Source organism: Tenrec ecaudatus, chromosome 11, assembly GCF_050624435.1.
Source record: "Tenrec ecaudatus isolate mTenEca1 chromosome 11, mTenEca1.hap1, whole genome shotgun sequence".
NCBI lineage: Eukaryota > Metazoa > Chordata > Mammalia > Afrosoricida > Tenrecidae > Tenrec > Tenrec ecaudatus.
The window spans coordinates 71,124,122-71,141,200 of record NC_134540.1 but is presented as its reverse complement, the minus strand read 5'-3'; the positions used below and the strand labels follow the sequence as shown (position 1 = coordinate 71,141,200).

Sequence of the window (17,079 nt, the reverse complement as noted above, 5' to 3'; positions counted from 1 at the left end):
CTCTCTCTCTTTGGCTCTCGAGTCTAGAAGGTTCTGAGCACAGGGGCAGGGATCCTGGGTGCAGATGCCATGCTCCAATCGTAGCTGTTGTACTTGATAATGGTGAGGTCCCCTATCCTTGTCTCTGGGATGGTTCGGTTAAAGCCTAGTAGGACAGTAAACTGACCAATCCCCTTGTTAGGGTTCCATGTGACTTATTTGCATTCCCTGCTCCAACCCCCGTGGGCATCATGAACTTTATTGGCACAGTGCCATCTAATCTTTCTGGTAGGAGTTACAAAACCATGGCTAGAAACGCCATATAAAATCAACCCAGCTCCGTGTAGGCTCCCCTGCACAAAAGGGCTTTTCAATATATCTAGAGCAGACACACTGTGTCAGTCTGGGTACTTTAGAGAAACAAATCCATAGAAACATATGTATAAGAGACAGTTTTATATAAAGGGTAAGTGCACATCAAGAAAACATCCCAACCCAGTGCTGCCCAAGCCTGCAAGTCCAACATTGACCCATATGTCGGACACTAATCCACAAAGTCCTCCTCCATCTCACAAAACACACGCAATGACACCGACTGCAGGTGGAAAGCCGAGTCAGTGAACATGTAAGCATCTCAGCGCTAGCAGGGGTGTCCACACGGCTGCTCCAGCACCCAGGGCTGCATCGGGGTAGGTCCATACGGCTTCTCCTTGGGGATGTCTTGCAGGAAGTGAGCCTTGCCAGCTGAAGCAGGGAACTGACTAAGGCAGCTCCACCCTGGTCCGACCATCACAAAGCAAGAGACCCGAGAACTAGAAAGGCGAAGCTCACTGAGCCATTTATCTCTCTGCCCTTCATTAACCCCACATGTGTTTATCAGCCAGGTTGGCACAATGAACCTTAACTAGCTCACCCACACCCCAACACGGATGCTTCTGCTGTCTGCAGTGTGTGGACACTCTTACAACCACAACCTGGACTTGTTAATTATGCTCAGTCGGGTGTCTGTTGGGCAGACACCTTTTTGCTTCAATTGTAATTTCATTTAAAACATAGATGTACACGTGAACAAGTTAAAAACAACTCAGTACAAAAGTTTACATGGTAAAAGCGAAGTCACCCATATTTTCCACCAATCCCTTGCCTGTAGTAAACAATCTTGACCATGCCTCATACATTATTCAAAGATACCCCCCATTCTAGACATTTGCTCTGACTTCACAATATGTTCTGAGGTTTCATATTAGATTATAGAGATCTACTGTTTAATTGTATTATAATTTATGCATAACACAAAATGTGCCATTGTTAAGTGAACAGCTCGAGGCACTAGCTGCACATTTAGAATATTGTGCAATTTACACCGCTCTGATTTCCAAACTTTTCAGCACGCCAAACAAAAGTGTTGTAACCATTCAACAATGCCGTTGTTAGTTGCTGTGCAGTCGAGCCCAGTTCCTGGAGCTCGGATGCGCACACAGGAGAAATGCAGCGCAGGGTTTTCATGGGCGGCACCAGGATGGAGGGCTGGGCTGCTAAGCAGGTCGGCAGCGTGAGCCCCCGGCTGCTGGCAGGAGGACGATGTAGCAGTCTGCTTCTCTGGGGCTTTGGAAACCCTCAGAGGTCTATTCTACTCTGTCCTACAGGGCTTCTGAGTCTGAATCAAGTCAACAGTCCTGGGTTTGTTCTTGTTTTGTTAAGGTGTGTGTGTGTGTGTGTGTGTGTGTGTGTGTGTGTGTGTGTGTAGCACACATGTCAGCAGCAGATCACCAGACCTGTTTTCCAAGTCACCTCTGGGTGTGTTTGAAATGCCAACTTTTGAGCTAGTCTTTCAGTACTATATCATGTGCCCCAACCAGGGACTCCTATTCAGCAATAATTAAGCAACAGAATAGACAAATAAGCATATCTATTCTAAATATTTCACCTAAGTAGAATCCTATATTTATCCTTCTGTATGCAACTTCTTCAAATTAACATAATGCTTTCAAGATTCATGTATATCTCCCCCGAAAATAATTTGTTCCAAAGGACGACATTGACTCTGCAGCTCCGGGAGATGGACATATCTGATCAGAGCACACGGGAGCAGATGAAGGGGCAGGAGGAGAGAGTGGAGCACAGCCTGGCCCACCAGGCCGTGAGGATGATGTTCCTGAGTAGAGCAGCCAGTCCACAGAGAGAATGACATGGCTGGTCCCACTATGAGAAATGATGGCAATCAGTGACTAAGGGCGATACAGGGGACAGCACCGGAGACACAGTGTGGGAATTGCACCTGACCTGATCCCACCACACCGAGGCAAAGCACTGGGGGAGTGCTGCGGGACAGCAAGGGAATGGAGTGGCAAGGTCCCCAGGGAATGCTGAAAGTGGACTTTGGGGTCAGGGCGTGGTGCCCCAACAGACTGGACTGGAAAACACTCCTAAGGGCCAGCAAACGATCCCTGAACTAACTACAAAAAAAAAGAAAAAGATTCATGTATATCATAGTATGCATCAGGAAATAATTTCTGCTTATGGTTGAATAATATTTCATTGTGTGCATTAAGGAGCCCCAGTAGTGTCATGGTTAAGTGTTCAGTTGCTATCCAAAAGGTCAATAGTTCAAACCCACTCACTACTTCCTGACAGAAAGATGTGGCAGCTGACTCCCACAGAGATTTATAGCTTTAGAAATCCTATGGGGCAGTTTTACTCTGTCCCCTAGGGTTACTATGAACTGGAGTTGATTGACAGCAATAGGTTTGCATTGGTTTGGTTTGATATATACACACTCACTCAACAGTTATATTCCAAAGACCAAGTCATTATGCAAAATACTGGTATTCTACAAAAATGGAGGATAATCATAGAACAAAATAGGAGATATTTGCATTGTTATGTAACTGCCAATTACATCATTACATAACTGTCAAGAGTCATCATTATATAACTGTCCAATCCTAGAGAATCACATCATGGCCCAACCAAGCTGACACATAGCTTTAGCCATCACAGCCAGCATTACCCTCACCTGTCTGTGTTCCCTGTCAGACGTACATCATTGAGGCAAAAAATAGTTGGCAAGTAATTTTTTCTTATTACCATAAATGCAAAATGTCAGATAAAGAGAAGGTTGATAAATGAGAAGTAGGAATACCCTACATTTTATTTTTCCATTCATTGGTTCATGGACATTTGGACAGTTGCCACCTTTTGGCTATCGTGAATAATGCTACTATGAATATTTGGCACTCAAGTATCTGTTTGAGTCCCTGCTGTTAGTCTGGGTAGACTAGAGAAACAAATCCATAGAAACCCATATGTGTATAAGAAAGAGGTCTATATACAAGAACAATTCAATATTGAGAAAACATCCCAGCCCAGTCCAGATCAAGCCTATAAGTCCGATGTTAGCTCATATGTCCGATACCGGTCTATACATTCTTCTTCTGACTCAGGCAACACATGTAATGATGCAGGAAGATCACAGGCCAGTGGGTGGAAAGTCTTTTGGATACAGTGGCGGTCACTACGTGGGCTCTCTGGCTCCAGAGGTCACGGGGTCTGTCAGAGTAGTGTCATGGGTCTTGTCAGTAGAACTTCATCTCAGGCAGTTAGCAGGAAGAGAATGTTTCCCTGCCTCCAAGGAGGAAATACAGGAGTTACCAGAACCCATAGAAGGCCATGCCCACACAGAGGCCTCATTGGTTGTATCTTGATTGACAGGCCAGACTCCATCCTTTCACTCATAATCCTCTCAAATCGACACCAGATTATGTAACTACCACACCTGCTTTCAAAAAGAATGGATATATGCATACGATTGTGTATTAGGCTGCGTTATCTAGTGAAACAGAACCAGCGACATGACACTCGTCTATGTGCAAGACAGAACTTTATATCAAGAAGTAACTTTAAGCCCGGAAATTGCGAGTCACCGGCATTCAGGGCACCTGATTTGCTTCCTGAAGAGCCCACGGGGTTACGAGTCACGTGATGACTGTTTGCAGAGGAGTCTGTGTCTGAGGCTGCCCCTGACGTGACACACAGCCGAGTGAACCGCGTATCCCGGGAGTGAAAGCCCAGGAGTGGCGCTTGAGCTGCGTGAGAAAGGGGCTCATCATGGCGGATGATCTAAAGAGATTCCTGTATAAAAAATTACCAAGTGTTGAAGGACTCCATGCTATTGTTGTATCTGATAGAGATGGGGTGCCTGTTATTAAAGTGGCCAATGACAATGCTCCAGAGCAGGCTTTGAGACCCGGCTTCTTGTCTACGTTTGCTCTTGCAACCGACCAAGGCAGCAAACTCGGTCTCTCAAAAAACAAAAGTATCATCTGTTACTATAACACCTACCAGGTGGTTCAATTTAACCGTTTGCCTTTGGTGGTGAGTTTCATAGCCAGCAGCAATGCCAATACAGGACTAATTATCAGCCTAGAAAAAGAACTTGCCCCTTTATTTGAAGAATTGAGACAAGTTATGGAAGTTTCGTAAGCGGGCAGTGGTTTGGACGTGTGCCTTTTAACCATTGTACAGACACAGTCCCAACTCGGCAGTCTCTAGATCACACAAATGCTTGTATCTGTTGACCCAAGAAAGGGCCCTCTTTCCTACCTTTTACTAAAAGAAAGAGCCTATAGATGTAATTTCTGGACAGATTGATTATTATATTTTCTTGTTTGGGGCATTTTCTTATTTTGTGTGATCTGGGAATACCACAGAAGTGGTTCAGTCTGCCACGGCTCCCATGGAGTTAAGTTCTGCCACCAAATGTAGACGAGAATCTCCTCAGTGGGTCAGCATCAAAATGATACAGTGACCCACGTGAACCATCAAGTGCTCCCTTTTGTAAAATGTGCCCAGGCCTGCAGAAAGAAGCAGACCCTGCTGATTGTGAATAACGACGAGAACCTGTTTTTCTTCTTGTGATGTTGTATTTCTTGGCACTGAATGTGAGGAAAATACAATGGCAAAAGTAATAAAGTCAGTACAATCACGAGCTATTCCTATGTACATATTGCTCTACAGTACAGACGACTTGCTAATTGTGGTGGTTCCTCTCAGAGGGTGCTGTTCATCCCTAAAATTCAAATTATAGCAACTGATTCCCCCCGACTCTGCTGTCTATACATAACCAATCAGTGTTATAATGTTGATGTGTTCTTTATGAAATTTAGATGTGATTCGTTATCAAACTGCTTCATATATTGGTATGTATGTAAACATGATAATACAGCCTTTTTCATACATGAATATAAATAAAATAGTATTTTTAAAGTGTAAAAAAAAGAAGTAACTTTAAATCAAGAAGGCATTGGTGGTAGTCACATAATCTGTTGTCTATTTGAGATTTAGAGTGAAGGGGTGGAGGTTAGCCTGTCAATCAGGTCTCAGCTTTATGACCTCATTTGGAGGCACTAAGGAGATAAATAGCTCACTGGAGGAAGGACACACACTCACTTCCTGCGAGACACACTTGCTGACAAGACACGCGGAGCTATGCTAGAGCCCTGGAGCTAAAGGAGTCATGTGGAGACCCCTGCCAGCACTGAGATGCCTCTAGCACCACTGATCCACAAGACTTTCCACCCACTGGCCTGTGATCTTCCTGCATTTGGTGTCATTTCATGTGTTTTTGTGAGTTTAAACTGGAATTTATAGATTGGTATTGAACATATGGACTAACACTGGACATATGGACTTGATCTGGATTGGGCTGCAATGTTTTCTCAATATTCAATTGCCGTATATAAAGCTCTTTCTTAAACCCATGTGAGTGTCTCTGAATTTGTTTCTCTAGTCTACCCAGACTAACACAGCATCCCAGCCCAGTCTGACTTCAGTCCATGGGTCTGATGCTACACAGAGACCTCTTCAGACTCACATAGCTGCAGGATCCACTTGACTTTGTACACACCAGCCTGCAATCTCCACACATCCCAGTTCACCTTTGTACGTCATCTTTCTGTTGCAACTAGGATGCGAGGCTTCTACCATGTTGTCATATTCTGTTTCTTGAACTCTCCATTAAGGTCATCCACTAGAATGCACTTTTGTGGTTTTTGTACTTTCATGTCTGATGTTCTGCTTCAGTTTTTCAAAACTCCAGCTCATAGTCTAGTGGGTGCGGCATATATAAAGGCAAGTTAACTGTGGCCCAGTTTAGAAAATGAATTTAGCTATTGACTACCTTTTATTGTCAGTCGCCATGGAGGTGTAGCAGGCTGCAAGTTGGGCTGCTAACCATAAAGTCGGCACTGCAAGCCCACCTGCCACTACAAGGGAGAGAGGAGGCCATCTGCGGAGCCCTGGTGGTGTAGTGGCTATGTGTGGGGTTGCTAATGGTAAGGTCTGCAGTTCAAAACCACCACCTGCTCTACGGGAGAAAGACAGGGCATCATAAGCCTTCAGGGGCACTCTGCCCTGTCCTATGAACTATGGCAGTGAGTTTGGTTTGGGTTTACCTGCTCCCATAAAGATGTACAGCCTTGGAGCTGTCTACTCTGACCTGTAGGGTCGCTATTGATCAGACTGGGCTTGATGGCAGTGAGTGTGACCAGTCGATCAGGTGTCTGCCTGGATTCCTTGCATGCTCATCTCAGCTCAGCAATAACCTTGGGCTAGTCAACGGAATTAATAATGCGACCCACCGGGGCAAATTGCGTTTGGTCAGGATTTAATATACTCTTGTAAAGTGGGTAGAGGTGTCCCGCAGGGATACAGGAGGCGCTGCATACACTCCGCACACATTAACGAGAAAATGCAATTTTTACAAGAAGAGAGATTCTCCTCGGTGCTCAGTAACGAAACGCTTGGCCTCCTGTGGGAAGACAAGCTCACGAAGAAGCGGAGTCAGGGGCGCGAGAAGGACGTCCTCCAGGATAGAAGACCCGCCCCACCGGTCCGATTCTGGCAGAGTCCGCGGACCAGCCCAGCTCCAACTTTTACCGCCGCGTCGTCTTTAAGAGCGCACCCATTACATCATCCCCGCGCCGCTCAACCTACCTTGACGGCGCACCGGCGAGTCGACTCGCAGCTCCCATTGGCTCGCCGGCACCTGAAGGCCCCGCCCCTCTCCCCGCCGCCGGTCCGGGGCGCCCGCTGTCCGTCGTCCGCGGGGAACCGGGATTGGCCACTGGACCGTCCTCCTGGAAGCCCCGCCCTCCAGGGGCTCGCGTAGGCTGTGCGGCTCTGGGTGGGAGGGGCGCGGCGCCGCGTCTGGAGTCGCCGCGGTCCCCGTCCGCCCGCCCGCCCGCCCGCGCGCGCGTCCCTCCTGCAGCCCGCCTGCTGGGCCGGCCCGGCCCGGCCCGGCCATGGAGTCCTACGACATCATCGCCAACCAGCCCGTGGTGATCGACAACGTGAGGCCCCGAGCCGGGGGAGGGAGGGGCGCCCCGCCTCCGGGGGTGCACGCAGCGGCGCGGGGAGGGTCCCCCGCCCGTCTGGCTCGTCCTCCGCGCGCCCACCTGGCCCCGAAGCCCCAACCCCGGGCCGCGTCCCCACCAACGCCGTGGAGTTGGCGCGGAGATGGAGGCGAGGCGGGGGCTCCATCTGGTGTGCCGGCTGGGTGGCGGCAGAGCGGCCCTGCCGGTGCACCTGCGCGCCAGGCCTGGGCGCGCACCCCGAACTTTTCTCGTTTGAGAGTGGGGTCGCTGGGCAAGGTTGACCCAGCCCTGTTACCACTCCTTCGGACCCGGGTTCTGGAGCTGCTGCCCCTCCCGTTGGACGTGGGAGGCATTTGCCCTTTTGCGCACTGGTCAGCTTTGGGAGGGGTTAGCCTGGTGACTTCTACAGATACACTTCCTAGGTAGCTGGACCGCCGGGGTGCACGGGCCCTTTCTTGAAAGTTATCCCTTCTAGCACACCTGTCCAGAGACACCTGGCTGCCTCTTGTTTGCTTTGCCCCAGCCCTGTCCCCTGAGCATGGCGGTGGGAGGAGTTCAGGGCCGCCCAGGTCCCAGAAGCAGTTTGATGTGATTATAAGTCTCAGAAGAAAGACACTTGGCTTCCTTGTGGCCTTCTCCTTCAACTGCCATTTTTGGAAGTATCGTGGGAGGGTTTCTGACCACAGAGCCATGACGGGAAGACAATAAGGGCCGGGATCTGTAGTTTGGGTACCTGACGCTGGCATGTAGACTTTGGCGGTTTTGATAAATGACTTATATATTTTGGAATCTCTCTCCACCCACATGACCCCTGAGATCTCTGAGTCGCTGTCTTTTTTAAATACTCCACGTGGGCTGGCCTGAGTCACAGCAGGCGACATTTGATGAGGCTGGGACTGGGTTTGGGGGGGTGTTGTCAAATCGTCCCACAGGCCACAGGAAGGACCCTCGCTCCCTCCGGGCAACCCACAGTCCTGAGTGGAGAGGACAGCATGTTGACTGGCGCCTCCAGGGTCCCGGTCCCCCTCTTCTATGGGCAGGTCTCCTTCTCCACTGCACACCTTGGGGGAGGGGGGCGGGGGTCGAAGATCAGTGAGTGGCAAGAGGGGTTGAGAAACAGATTCCTTCCCTGAGTGGGAGTTTGTGGATACAGGATTCCTTTTTAGAGCCAAAGTCCGGCATTGTTTGGAGCAGTGGCAAGTCCGAGTTATCTTTGGAGTCTCTCAGGAAGCCACTCGAGGAGAGGTACCTGATGCCTCTGTGCCTCCAGGCTCTGCTAGGGTCCCTGGACGTGCAGGTGGGCTTCTAGCCGCTTTTGCTATGGAGTGCTCCTCCTGGAGCCAGCCCCGGAGTGTGGAGGCGGGTGTCCATCCCTCGAGCTATTCTGGGTGGGCACTTGGTTTGTGGGTGGCGGGCCTGTGCACTGAAGGATGTTCAACAGCATCCCTGGCCTCTGCTCATGGCATGCCAGCAGCACTCTCCCTCCCCTTTGCCCCACCGCTCCTGAGCATCCACAGTGGAAAATAGCTCTACATGTTGCCAGGTATCCCCTGGAAGGGAGACTTCAAATCGACCCCGGTTTTGAACCACTGGTGGTTCCAAAATTTTGTAAGTTTGGGACCCGGGCAGTGTGTCAGTCTTCCTTGGCAGCCCTGCTGGGGCCGCCAGCTCCCTCCTGCCCCATAGAGCTCTGGAAGGGAAGGGCAGTAGCTAAACTTCGTGTTTCCTTGCAGGGCTCCGGAGTGATCAAGGCAGGCTTTGCAGGAGACCAGATTCCAAAATACTGTTTCCCAAACTAGTAAGTATCGCTTAGCTAGCAGCCCTGGCCCTTTGTTTACTTTTGGGGTGTGCTTTGGCCCTGTTATAGCTGCTGCCCTGGCACCACGCCTGTCAGGGAAACCCCCAGGTGTGTTAGGTTGAAGTAAGTGACCAGCAAGTAGCACACCAGGTTGCCTCTTTTCTATGGAGATTCGCCTGTTGGTCCCTCTGACACTGTCTGCAGTTCAGCCCCACCAGCTGCTCCATGGAGCTGTGGTGTCTGTTCCCCAGGAAGATTGATTAGGCCTGGGCTAGAGGGCGGCTGTCAGTCAGAAGGCAGGAGGGTAGGGGCCAGTGAGGAGGAGAAGCAGCCTGGATACCTGGGGACTGGGCATGGCATCATTAGGCAGAATAAACAAGAGTCTGGGAGACAGCCGCACACCCCCTAGAGAAGCAGGTGGGGGGGTTACACACCCTCCTCCCTGGAAATGTGTCTTCTGGGTCTTCCTTATTTCCAGACTTTAGAGAGTGGTTTGTTCCGCTCGGGGCCTGCCCGTGAATGATGCCAGAGGTGAGAAATATGAGAGGCTTCCAAACCATCAAACCCAGATCCGGAGTGTTGTTCTAGCTCATTGGAGGAGCCCCTTTGGGAGTACCTCCTCTCTAATCCTGAAGGCTTTGGAGTCCGTGGTATAAACCAAAAAACCAAACTCACTGCCATCAAATCGTTTCCAACTGAGCAACCTCCTAGGACAGAGTAGAACTGCCCCCTGTTCATCTTCTAAGACAGAAAATCCTTATGGGAGTAGGAAGCCTCATCTCTCTCTCTCATGGAGCAGTTGGTAGGTTTGAACTGCTGGCCAACACGTAACCCGCGTGACACCAGGGCTCCTCTTTGTGGCCTAAAGGGAGTCCCACAGGGGCTGGCCTGCACCAGGGAGCCCCAGCTCGGGCTGAGGACAGAGCTAGCATCCAGTAGTGCTTTAGAGGACAAGCACCCATTCAAGCTTCGCCGTTCTTTCGCAGCTCTACTTCGGTGTAACTAAAGTATTCTGTTAACATGTGGAAGAGACCTGGTGGCATAGTGGTTACTCACTGGGCTGCTAACTGCAAGGTCAGTAGTTCAAATCCACTAGCTGCGTCTTGGGAGAGTGAGCAGGCTTTCTACTCCCATGAAGAATTACAGTCTCAGAAACTCACAGAGGCAGTTCTACCCTGTCCTATAGGGCCGCTAGGAGTTGAAGTCAACTCAGCACCAATGGGTTTGAAGCGGGCATGAGTTAATGCTGGGGAACTCACAGGGACAGGTCTACCCTGTCCTGTAGGGCCACTGCGGCAGCATCCACTCGATGGCAGTGAGTCTGGTTTTGGTTGGGGACATTAGATCAAACTTTTATTCTAGTTTTGAGAACTAAGCCTGTGCTGTCGAAGCCCTGGCAGGGGAGCAGGGCACGTGAGGAAGCAGGACTCAGCTTCCCTTAGCCGGTGAGGGAGTGACAGCACCGCTCCTTAGAGTGGAGAGCCTGGCCTGAGTCATGGCAGAGGAAGGCCGACCCTCTGCCAGGCCTGGGCCAGCCACCAAGGGCTGGGATTCCGGTTTGGGAGAGAAGGAGGAGCAAGTCATGAAAGACACTTTTCTTGCCCTGAGCTTCCCGTCCCACCCAGGCCCACTCTGTGTCCCCACGCCCCACAGGCCTGGCCTGGTTTTATCCCTGTCCTGTAGAGGACAGTTACCCTCTTGTCTGTTGCGGGTGGACTGGACATGAGCTCCGCCAGGCCCCCTCCCCACCTCACTGACCGAGTCTGTCCTTGCACAGTGTTGGGCGCCCTAAGCACATGCGGGTGATGGCCGGAGCCCTGGAGGGGGACCTCTTCATTGGACCAAAAGCAGAGGTAACACCTGTAGCCAGCCTTTCCTGGATTTGGGGTCCTCCTGCAGTAGGAGCTGGTGATCGGAGCTGTACCTCCAAGAGGGGCCTTGAGGATCTGCCCTGCAGGGCCATCTGCTGGGTGTCCCTTCTGGGTTTCCATACTCCATCTCTGAACTTCCACGCTGCACCGGGCCACCTCCCTCCCTCCCGGCATCCCTTCCTCTGTGAGCTGGAGTGATGGGTCTACTTTGGGGAACACAGTTAGACCTGCCCATGACTTTGGGAAGCTAGAGAGGAAAGGGCTGACTTTGGAGCCAGGATTACCTGTTATGGAGGAGCAGCGGGGGACCTCCCCTTGAGCTCGGGCCTGATGATGTACCTGGAGGCTGCCTGGCTCAGCTCAAGCCCTCAGGAGCAGAGCAAACGTGGGGTGTGGGGAGCTTGGGCACCTAGGTTTTGGGTGAGTGAGACCGAGTGCTGCGTGGGGAGAAGGAGCGCCCTGAGGGGGGCCATCAGCGCTGGGAGAGACAGCAGGGAAGGGATGGAGTGGGGGTCCCTGCAGCGGAGCTGTGAAGAGCAGAGAAGGCCAGGCTGGCTTTGCCCCCCCTGGTCATGCTAACGGGTTGGACCAATAAAGTGCTGGTGGATGTGGGTGGTGTAGGAGGCGGGAGAGCGTGTTGACAGTGTCGGTAGAGACGTCAGAGTTTCGTGACCACAAAAGAGAGAGCCTGTTAGGAAGGCAATGGCAGGGCCCCAAGAGGGGAGCTGGCAGGGAGCACAGCACCCCGCGAGCTGATCCCTGCAGGCTGAAGGCGGAGAGGCTCTAAGTTCAGGCCCCTCTGCAGGACTAAGATCAGGTGAAGGAGGCCACCCGTGCCAGGAAGGCAGCGGCAGTTCCTCGCGGAGGGGTCTGATAGCGCCTCTGGCATGGTCCCTCCCTCCCGCCGCAGGAGCACCGCGGGCTGCTGGCCATCCGCTACCCGATGGAGCACGGTGTGGTGCGGGACTGGAACGACATGGAGCGCATCTGGCAGTACGTCTACTCCAAGGACCAGCTGCAGACCTTCTCCGAGGAGGTGCGGCGGCCGCCCCCGCCCCTCTCCCCTGCAGTCTCCTGCCCCCCGCCCCTCTCCCCTCTCCCCTGCAGTCTCCTGCCCGCTGTTTGAGAGGGTTGCTCTGCATGCGCGTGTGTCTAGCTGGCGCGCTTACAAAGGGCCAGGCAGAATTTCTTTGCGAGACTAAAGTGCTGGCAGATGACTGGGTGGTGGGCTCTCCGGGAAAATTTCTTGTAGGGTCTCTCGGCGTGCCCAGGACTCTCCCATCTCTTGTAGCACCCGGTGCTTCTAACGGAGGCTCCGCTGAACCCGAGTAAGAACCGGGAGAAGGCGGCAGAGGTGTTCTTCGAGACCTTCAACGTGCCGGCCCTGTTCATCTCCATGCAGGCCGTGCTCAGCCTGTGAGTGCCCCGCCGCCACCGGGCGCCTCCCACCCCCAGGGCTCCTTCCCGGGCGGCTGGCCCCGCGTCGCCACAGCTGGGGTGAGGGGACCCTGACTTGGTGCCACAGGTATGCCACAGGACGGACGACGGGAGTGGTTCTAGACTCGGGGGACGGCGTCACTCACGCGGTGCCCATCTACGAGGGCTTCGCCATGCCGCACTCCATCATGCGGGTGGACATTGCCGGCCGGGACGTCTCCCGGTACCTGCGGCTGCTGCTGCGCAAAGAGGGTGTGGACTTCCACACCTCGGCCGAGTTCGAGGTCGTCCGGACCATCAAAGAGGTGACTGGGGGTGGGCACGCTCAAAGGGGGTCTGCAGCGGGGAGTGGCGGATCCCCCCTTCAAGTGGCAGCCTCCTGAGCTGGTATTCCTGCCCCGCAGCGAGCCTGCTACCTGTCCATCAACCCGCAGAAGGACGAGGCCCTGGAGACGGAGAAGGTGCAGTACACCTTGCCAGACGGCAGCATGCTCGACGTAAGTGGCTGCCCGGGCATGGAGGTCGGCACCGGGAAGCCAGGGTGTGGGCGGGCTCGGGCAGAAAAGGCCATCTCATCAGCCTCCACCTTGTGTCCCGAAGGTGGGGCCGGCGCGGTTCCGGGCCCCCGAGCTGCTGTTCCAGCCAGACCTGGTCGGGGACGAGAGTGAGGGGCTCCACGAGGTGCTGGCCTTCGCCATCCACAAGTCGGACGTGGACCTGCGCCGCACGCTCTTCGCCAATATCGTGCTCTCGGGCGGCTCGACGCTGTTCAAAGGTGCCCAGCTCGAGGCGCCCGGGACCTGGCCCATCTCTAGCGGGGTTTGGGTGCATGTTTCCCTGGAGTAGAATTTCTCCCATGCCCTTGGTGAATGAGTTCCGTGATCACACAGGTTCTAAAACGGACTCGGTGAAGAGTCTCCCACCTTTGTCCCTGGCCACCCAGTTCCTTCCCGTAAGAGTCACTCAGCCCCCACCCCACCCCCACGCCCTTTCAGCAACTCGGCACCACGCAGGCCTTTACTCAGCAGTGGTCTTTCCGCCCGCGTGGGACTGACCTGTGTGTCTGACTAGGCGCCGCTTTACCCCGTCCTGTTGACGGCTGTGGAGGTGGCTGCAGTCATTTCTAACCACAGAGGTGCTGCAGTGGACAGCCGTGTACCCTTATCATGTCACACGATGAGAGCCTGTCCAAAAACAGCCCTCCTCGTGGACAGGCGGAGCGGCTAAAGGCGTGTGCGGTACACATGACGGCTGTGTGTCTGTCCTTTGGTAGTCAGCGCGTTCATGTCCTGCCTGAGAGGTGCTGCAAGTACAGCCCCGGCCAGGGGTCCATGTCGCAGGTCCCGCCAGCACTGTGTGTGCGACCACGTAGCTGTTTCCCCTGGGTTGTCCTGGGTTGGCTTTGGCCTTATGGAGTGTTTGCTGAGGGAAGAGCATGGTGGGCTGGGTGACGTGGGCCGTCTCCTCCTCACAGGGAGCCAGGCCCACCCACAGACCTAGGGATGGACCTTTTCCTCCTGTGGACAGCTCGCTTGTACCCTTAACCCCAGAAAAGGAAGAGGGGTAGAAAGAGCGGCTGCCAGCATCACCAAAAGTTGCATGGGGGATATAGCTAGGGGCAGGGAGGGAGCTGGGGTGGCGTCCACAGTTTGGCCAGCCTTTTGTCCGCAGGCTTCGGCGACCGATTACTAAGTGAAGTGAAAAAACTAGCTCCAAAGGACATCAAAATTAAGGTGAGGTTCGAGAGTCCCCATCAGGCCTCAGGGTGCTGGGCAGCCGTGACCAGGGGAAGAAAGAATAAGCGTGGGCTCCAGTCCTTCTACCCCGGCTGCCCCGTCACCCTCTGCCATCTCCATCTCCCCCAACTGGCCACTCGCTGTCCTGCCTGGCCCTGTGGCAAGTACCCCCGGCTGGAGGGGCGCTGCCGTGTGGGAATGGAGTAGTTAGGCTGTCGTTTGCTCCCACCAGATCTCGGCTCCTCAGGAGCGGCTGTACTCTACGTGGATCGGGTGAGGCAGGGCCCAAGGGGAGGCCTGGGGAGGAGGACACCAGTCCTCCCAGGGTGGACCCTGGATGGGTGGAGGGTGGGAGGTGGGGAAGGAGGGTGTTGCTTGTTTCCCAGGTCAGAAAAATGGGGCTCTGAATGCTGTGGGAAGGAGGTTGCCTAAGCCCACGAGTCCCCCTCCCCCTCACAGTGGCTCCATCTTGGCCTCGCTGGACACCTTTAAGAAGATGTGGGTATCCAAAAAGGAATATGAAGAGGACGGCTCCCGGGCCATTCATCGCAAGACTTTCTAGTGCCCCAGGAGGGTGTTGGCCGGCTGGGAGGAAAGGGGAGCCAGTGCCTTTAACCCTTTCTGGTCTGGGCTCACATACTAGGCTTAGGGACCCCTGCATGCCCTGAACCCCCAGCAGGTGGTGCAGTGATGCTCCCTGCCGCCGCCGCCATCCCCCCTTTCTCCCCCCCCCACACACACACACAGTTAATATTTAGCGCCCTGGATGGGGTAGCTGAGCTGGGCACAGGGATTGAGGAGCCCACCATGGGCTGCCCTGTTTCCTTGCTACGACCTTCCTGGGCAGCAACTCCTCTGCAATCCAAGACCAGTCCCTACATGCGCCCATTTCCTCTGGCAGGATGCCAAGGGCTGGGTGACTGGTACCTCTGTTACTCCCTTGAGGTGTTGGGTGGAAGAGTAGGTAGAGGGTAGCTCCCCGGAGGTGCATCATCGCATCTCAATTTGTCCTCCTCCTCTTCTAGCCTGACAGCAGCCTTGAGGGCCTTCCCTAAGCCATTCCTGACTCTGTCGTACTCTGCCCTTCGGGCTCTGCAGACTGAGTACCCTGGTGGAGGCCCGAGTGCCAGGCTCCATCTGGCCCAGGGCAGGGTACGCCCAGGGTGCAGGCAATCACACTTTGTCACGCTCCTCCCCTGCAAAGCACGTCACTGACTTGCTGCTCCCTCTCCTTTGCCCCAGTACCCTGGATGGGAAAGGGTTAAGGGTCTTCAGTCGCTCAAAGAAACCACTTACTCTGAAGTCCAGCCTGGAGTGGGGAGCATTACCATCTCCCACTGCCTCCAAGAACGAGGTCCTCACTACCCTGTGATCAGGGCCTCAAACCACACCCCCTATAAATGCTCCCCCCCAAATATGTACAATTATTTAACACAGTTGCCTGAAAAATTTTTTTTGTAAATCATTATAGTAATAATTATGGACAAAACTCGGTGTGTGGCTGCGTCTTCTTGTGGCTCTTTGTACTACTGTGTGCTTCTCAGTCCTTGGGGAACTGCCCAGAGAAAGCAGCATGGTGCTGACTCTCTTCAGCTGTGTGGGTTTCCATGGTTGGCGAGGGCCTCAGGAGAGTGGCCTTGAACCTGGCGGCAGAATTCCTGGCTTCATTACCTCTGGTTCAAGGCCTCCTGGGATTGCCCAGGGCTCAGCCCCATCCCACTCCCTCCCTATCCCGAGCTGCAGAGCAGGCAAAGTCTGGCTGCAGGCAGTGCTGGGGCCCAGGCACTCCAGTGTTGTCATCTGTTCCGTGGACTCGGCTCAGAGGGGCTGAGGCTGACAAGCAGCAAGCACCAGTGGTACAGACTGACAATTCCTCCGTTCGGAAGAGAAGAGCACGAGGGAGATGGGCTGGGCACTAAAGGAAGAGTGGGAGGGAAATGGGGATTTGGAAAGTGACCTTTGCTCATTAAATACTGGAGCACCTACAGTGTCAGTGTGTGCAGCAGGGTACCAGGTGAGTGGAGTCCTGGTGAGAGATCTAGCCTGCCCAGCCCACCCCCAACCTGCGATGTTGGGCCAGGAAGAAGACGGAGCCTCGAGGAATACCATCTACCGCAGCAGCAGGTCAGCTCACTGCGAGGGAGCAGGAAGGGTTGCTTAGATCAAATGTCAATTCACAGGGGCCTGTTGGACGGGGCAGAACTACCCTGTGGGTTTCTGGACTCTAACTCCTTTCCAGTAGAAAGCTCTGTCTCCTAAGGAGAGACTGGTGGTTTCCAACTGCTGACCTTAGAGTTAGCAGCCTAATGAATAATCACTACGCCACCAGGGATCTTGTTGGTTAGACAGAACAAAGGTATTCTAGGCAAAGATAGGCACTCGAAACTGGGGGTTGTGGGGCTGGAGAGAACACAGGCCTGAGTGATGCCAAGTCAGAGCAGCTGCTTCTGTTCATAATGTAAACGAAAATGCGAAGAGAAAGTGAACGTTGGGTGTGGAAGGCCTTGAGGATTTTAATGTTGCCCTGGATGAGGAGTGACTAGCCATAGGGAGATGTGATCAGAACTATGCACTGACCATCAGGATTGGTGCGGACAAGGGAAGGCCCAGCAGCTAGGAAATCAAGTAGGAGGGAAAAGGATACTGCATCCGGCCTGCTGTGCCCCAGGGGTTTTGTGTTGTGATCACAGAGCACTGAGCCTGTCCCTGCTGTCAAGTTGGGGAGAGGATCTAGACAGCCCATCTGGCGTCCTCCAGACTAGTGCTTCCTCCTGTTCTGTTCATGGCACCACTTTCTCCAACTACAGGTTTGGAACAGGTCACTTCCGCCTCTGGCCAGTTACCGTTGGTTGTTCTGCAGTGCTGCCCCCTCCCCCTTCTTTTTC

At 53.6% G+C, this 17,079-nt stretch overlaps 1 protein-coding gene and 1 pseudogene across 1 annotated transcript; both read left to right on the top strand.

Moving 5' to 3' along the window:
• Positions 1–4,044: 4,044 nt before the first annotated feature.
• LOC142460766 (ragulator complex protein LAMTOR3 pseudogene) lies at positions 4,045–4,461 on the top strand (annotated as a pseudogene).
• A 2,668-nt stretch (positions 4,462–7,129) lies between these two features.
• On the top strand, positions 7,130–15,683 carry ACTR1B (actin related protein 1B). The gene is made up of 11 exons (XM_075563194.1): positions 7,130–7,328; positions 9,086–9,150; positions 10,928–11,003; positions 11,932–12,057; positions 12,313–12,437; positions 12,547–12,763; positions 12,863–12,955; positions 13,059–13,233; positions 14,130–14,191; positions 14,427–14,467; positions 14,654–15,683. The coding sequence occupies exons 1-11, from the start codon at positions 7,281–7,283 to the stop codon at positions 14,754–14,756; spliced, it is 1,131 nt and encodes a 376-aa protein (XP_075419309.1). The 5' UTR covers positions 7,130–7,280; the 3' UTR covers positions 14,757–15,683.
• Positions 15,684–17,079: the final 1,396 nt, after the last annotated feature.

Excerpts from the sequence above, each read along its gene's own strand:
- ACTR1B (XM_075563194.1), top strand. The coding sequence starts at position 7,281 with ATGGAGTCCTACGACATCATCGCCAACCAGCCCGTGGTGATCGACAAC. Across the intron at positions 11,004-11,931 it reads TCATTGGACCAAAAGCAGAG|GAGCACCGCGGGCTGCTGGC; the intron begins GTAACACCTGTA and ends CTCCCGCCGCAG. Across the intron at positions 14,192-14,426 it reads CAAAGGACATCAAAATTAAG|ATCTCGGCTCCTCAGGAGCG; the intron begins GTGAGGTTCGAG and ends TGCTCCCACCAG.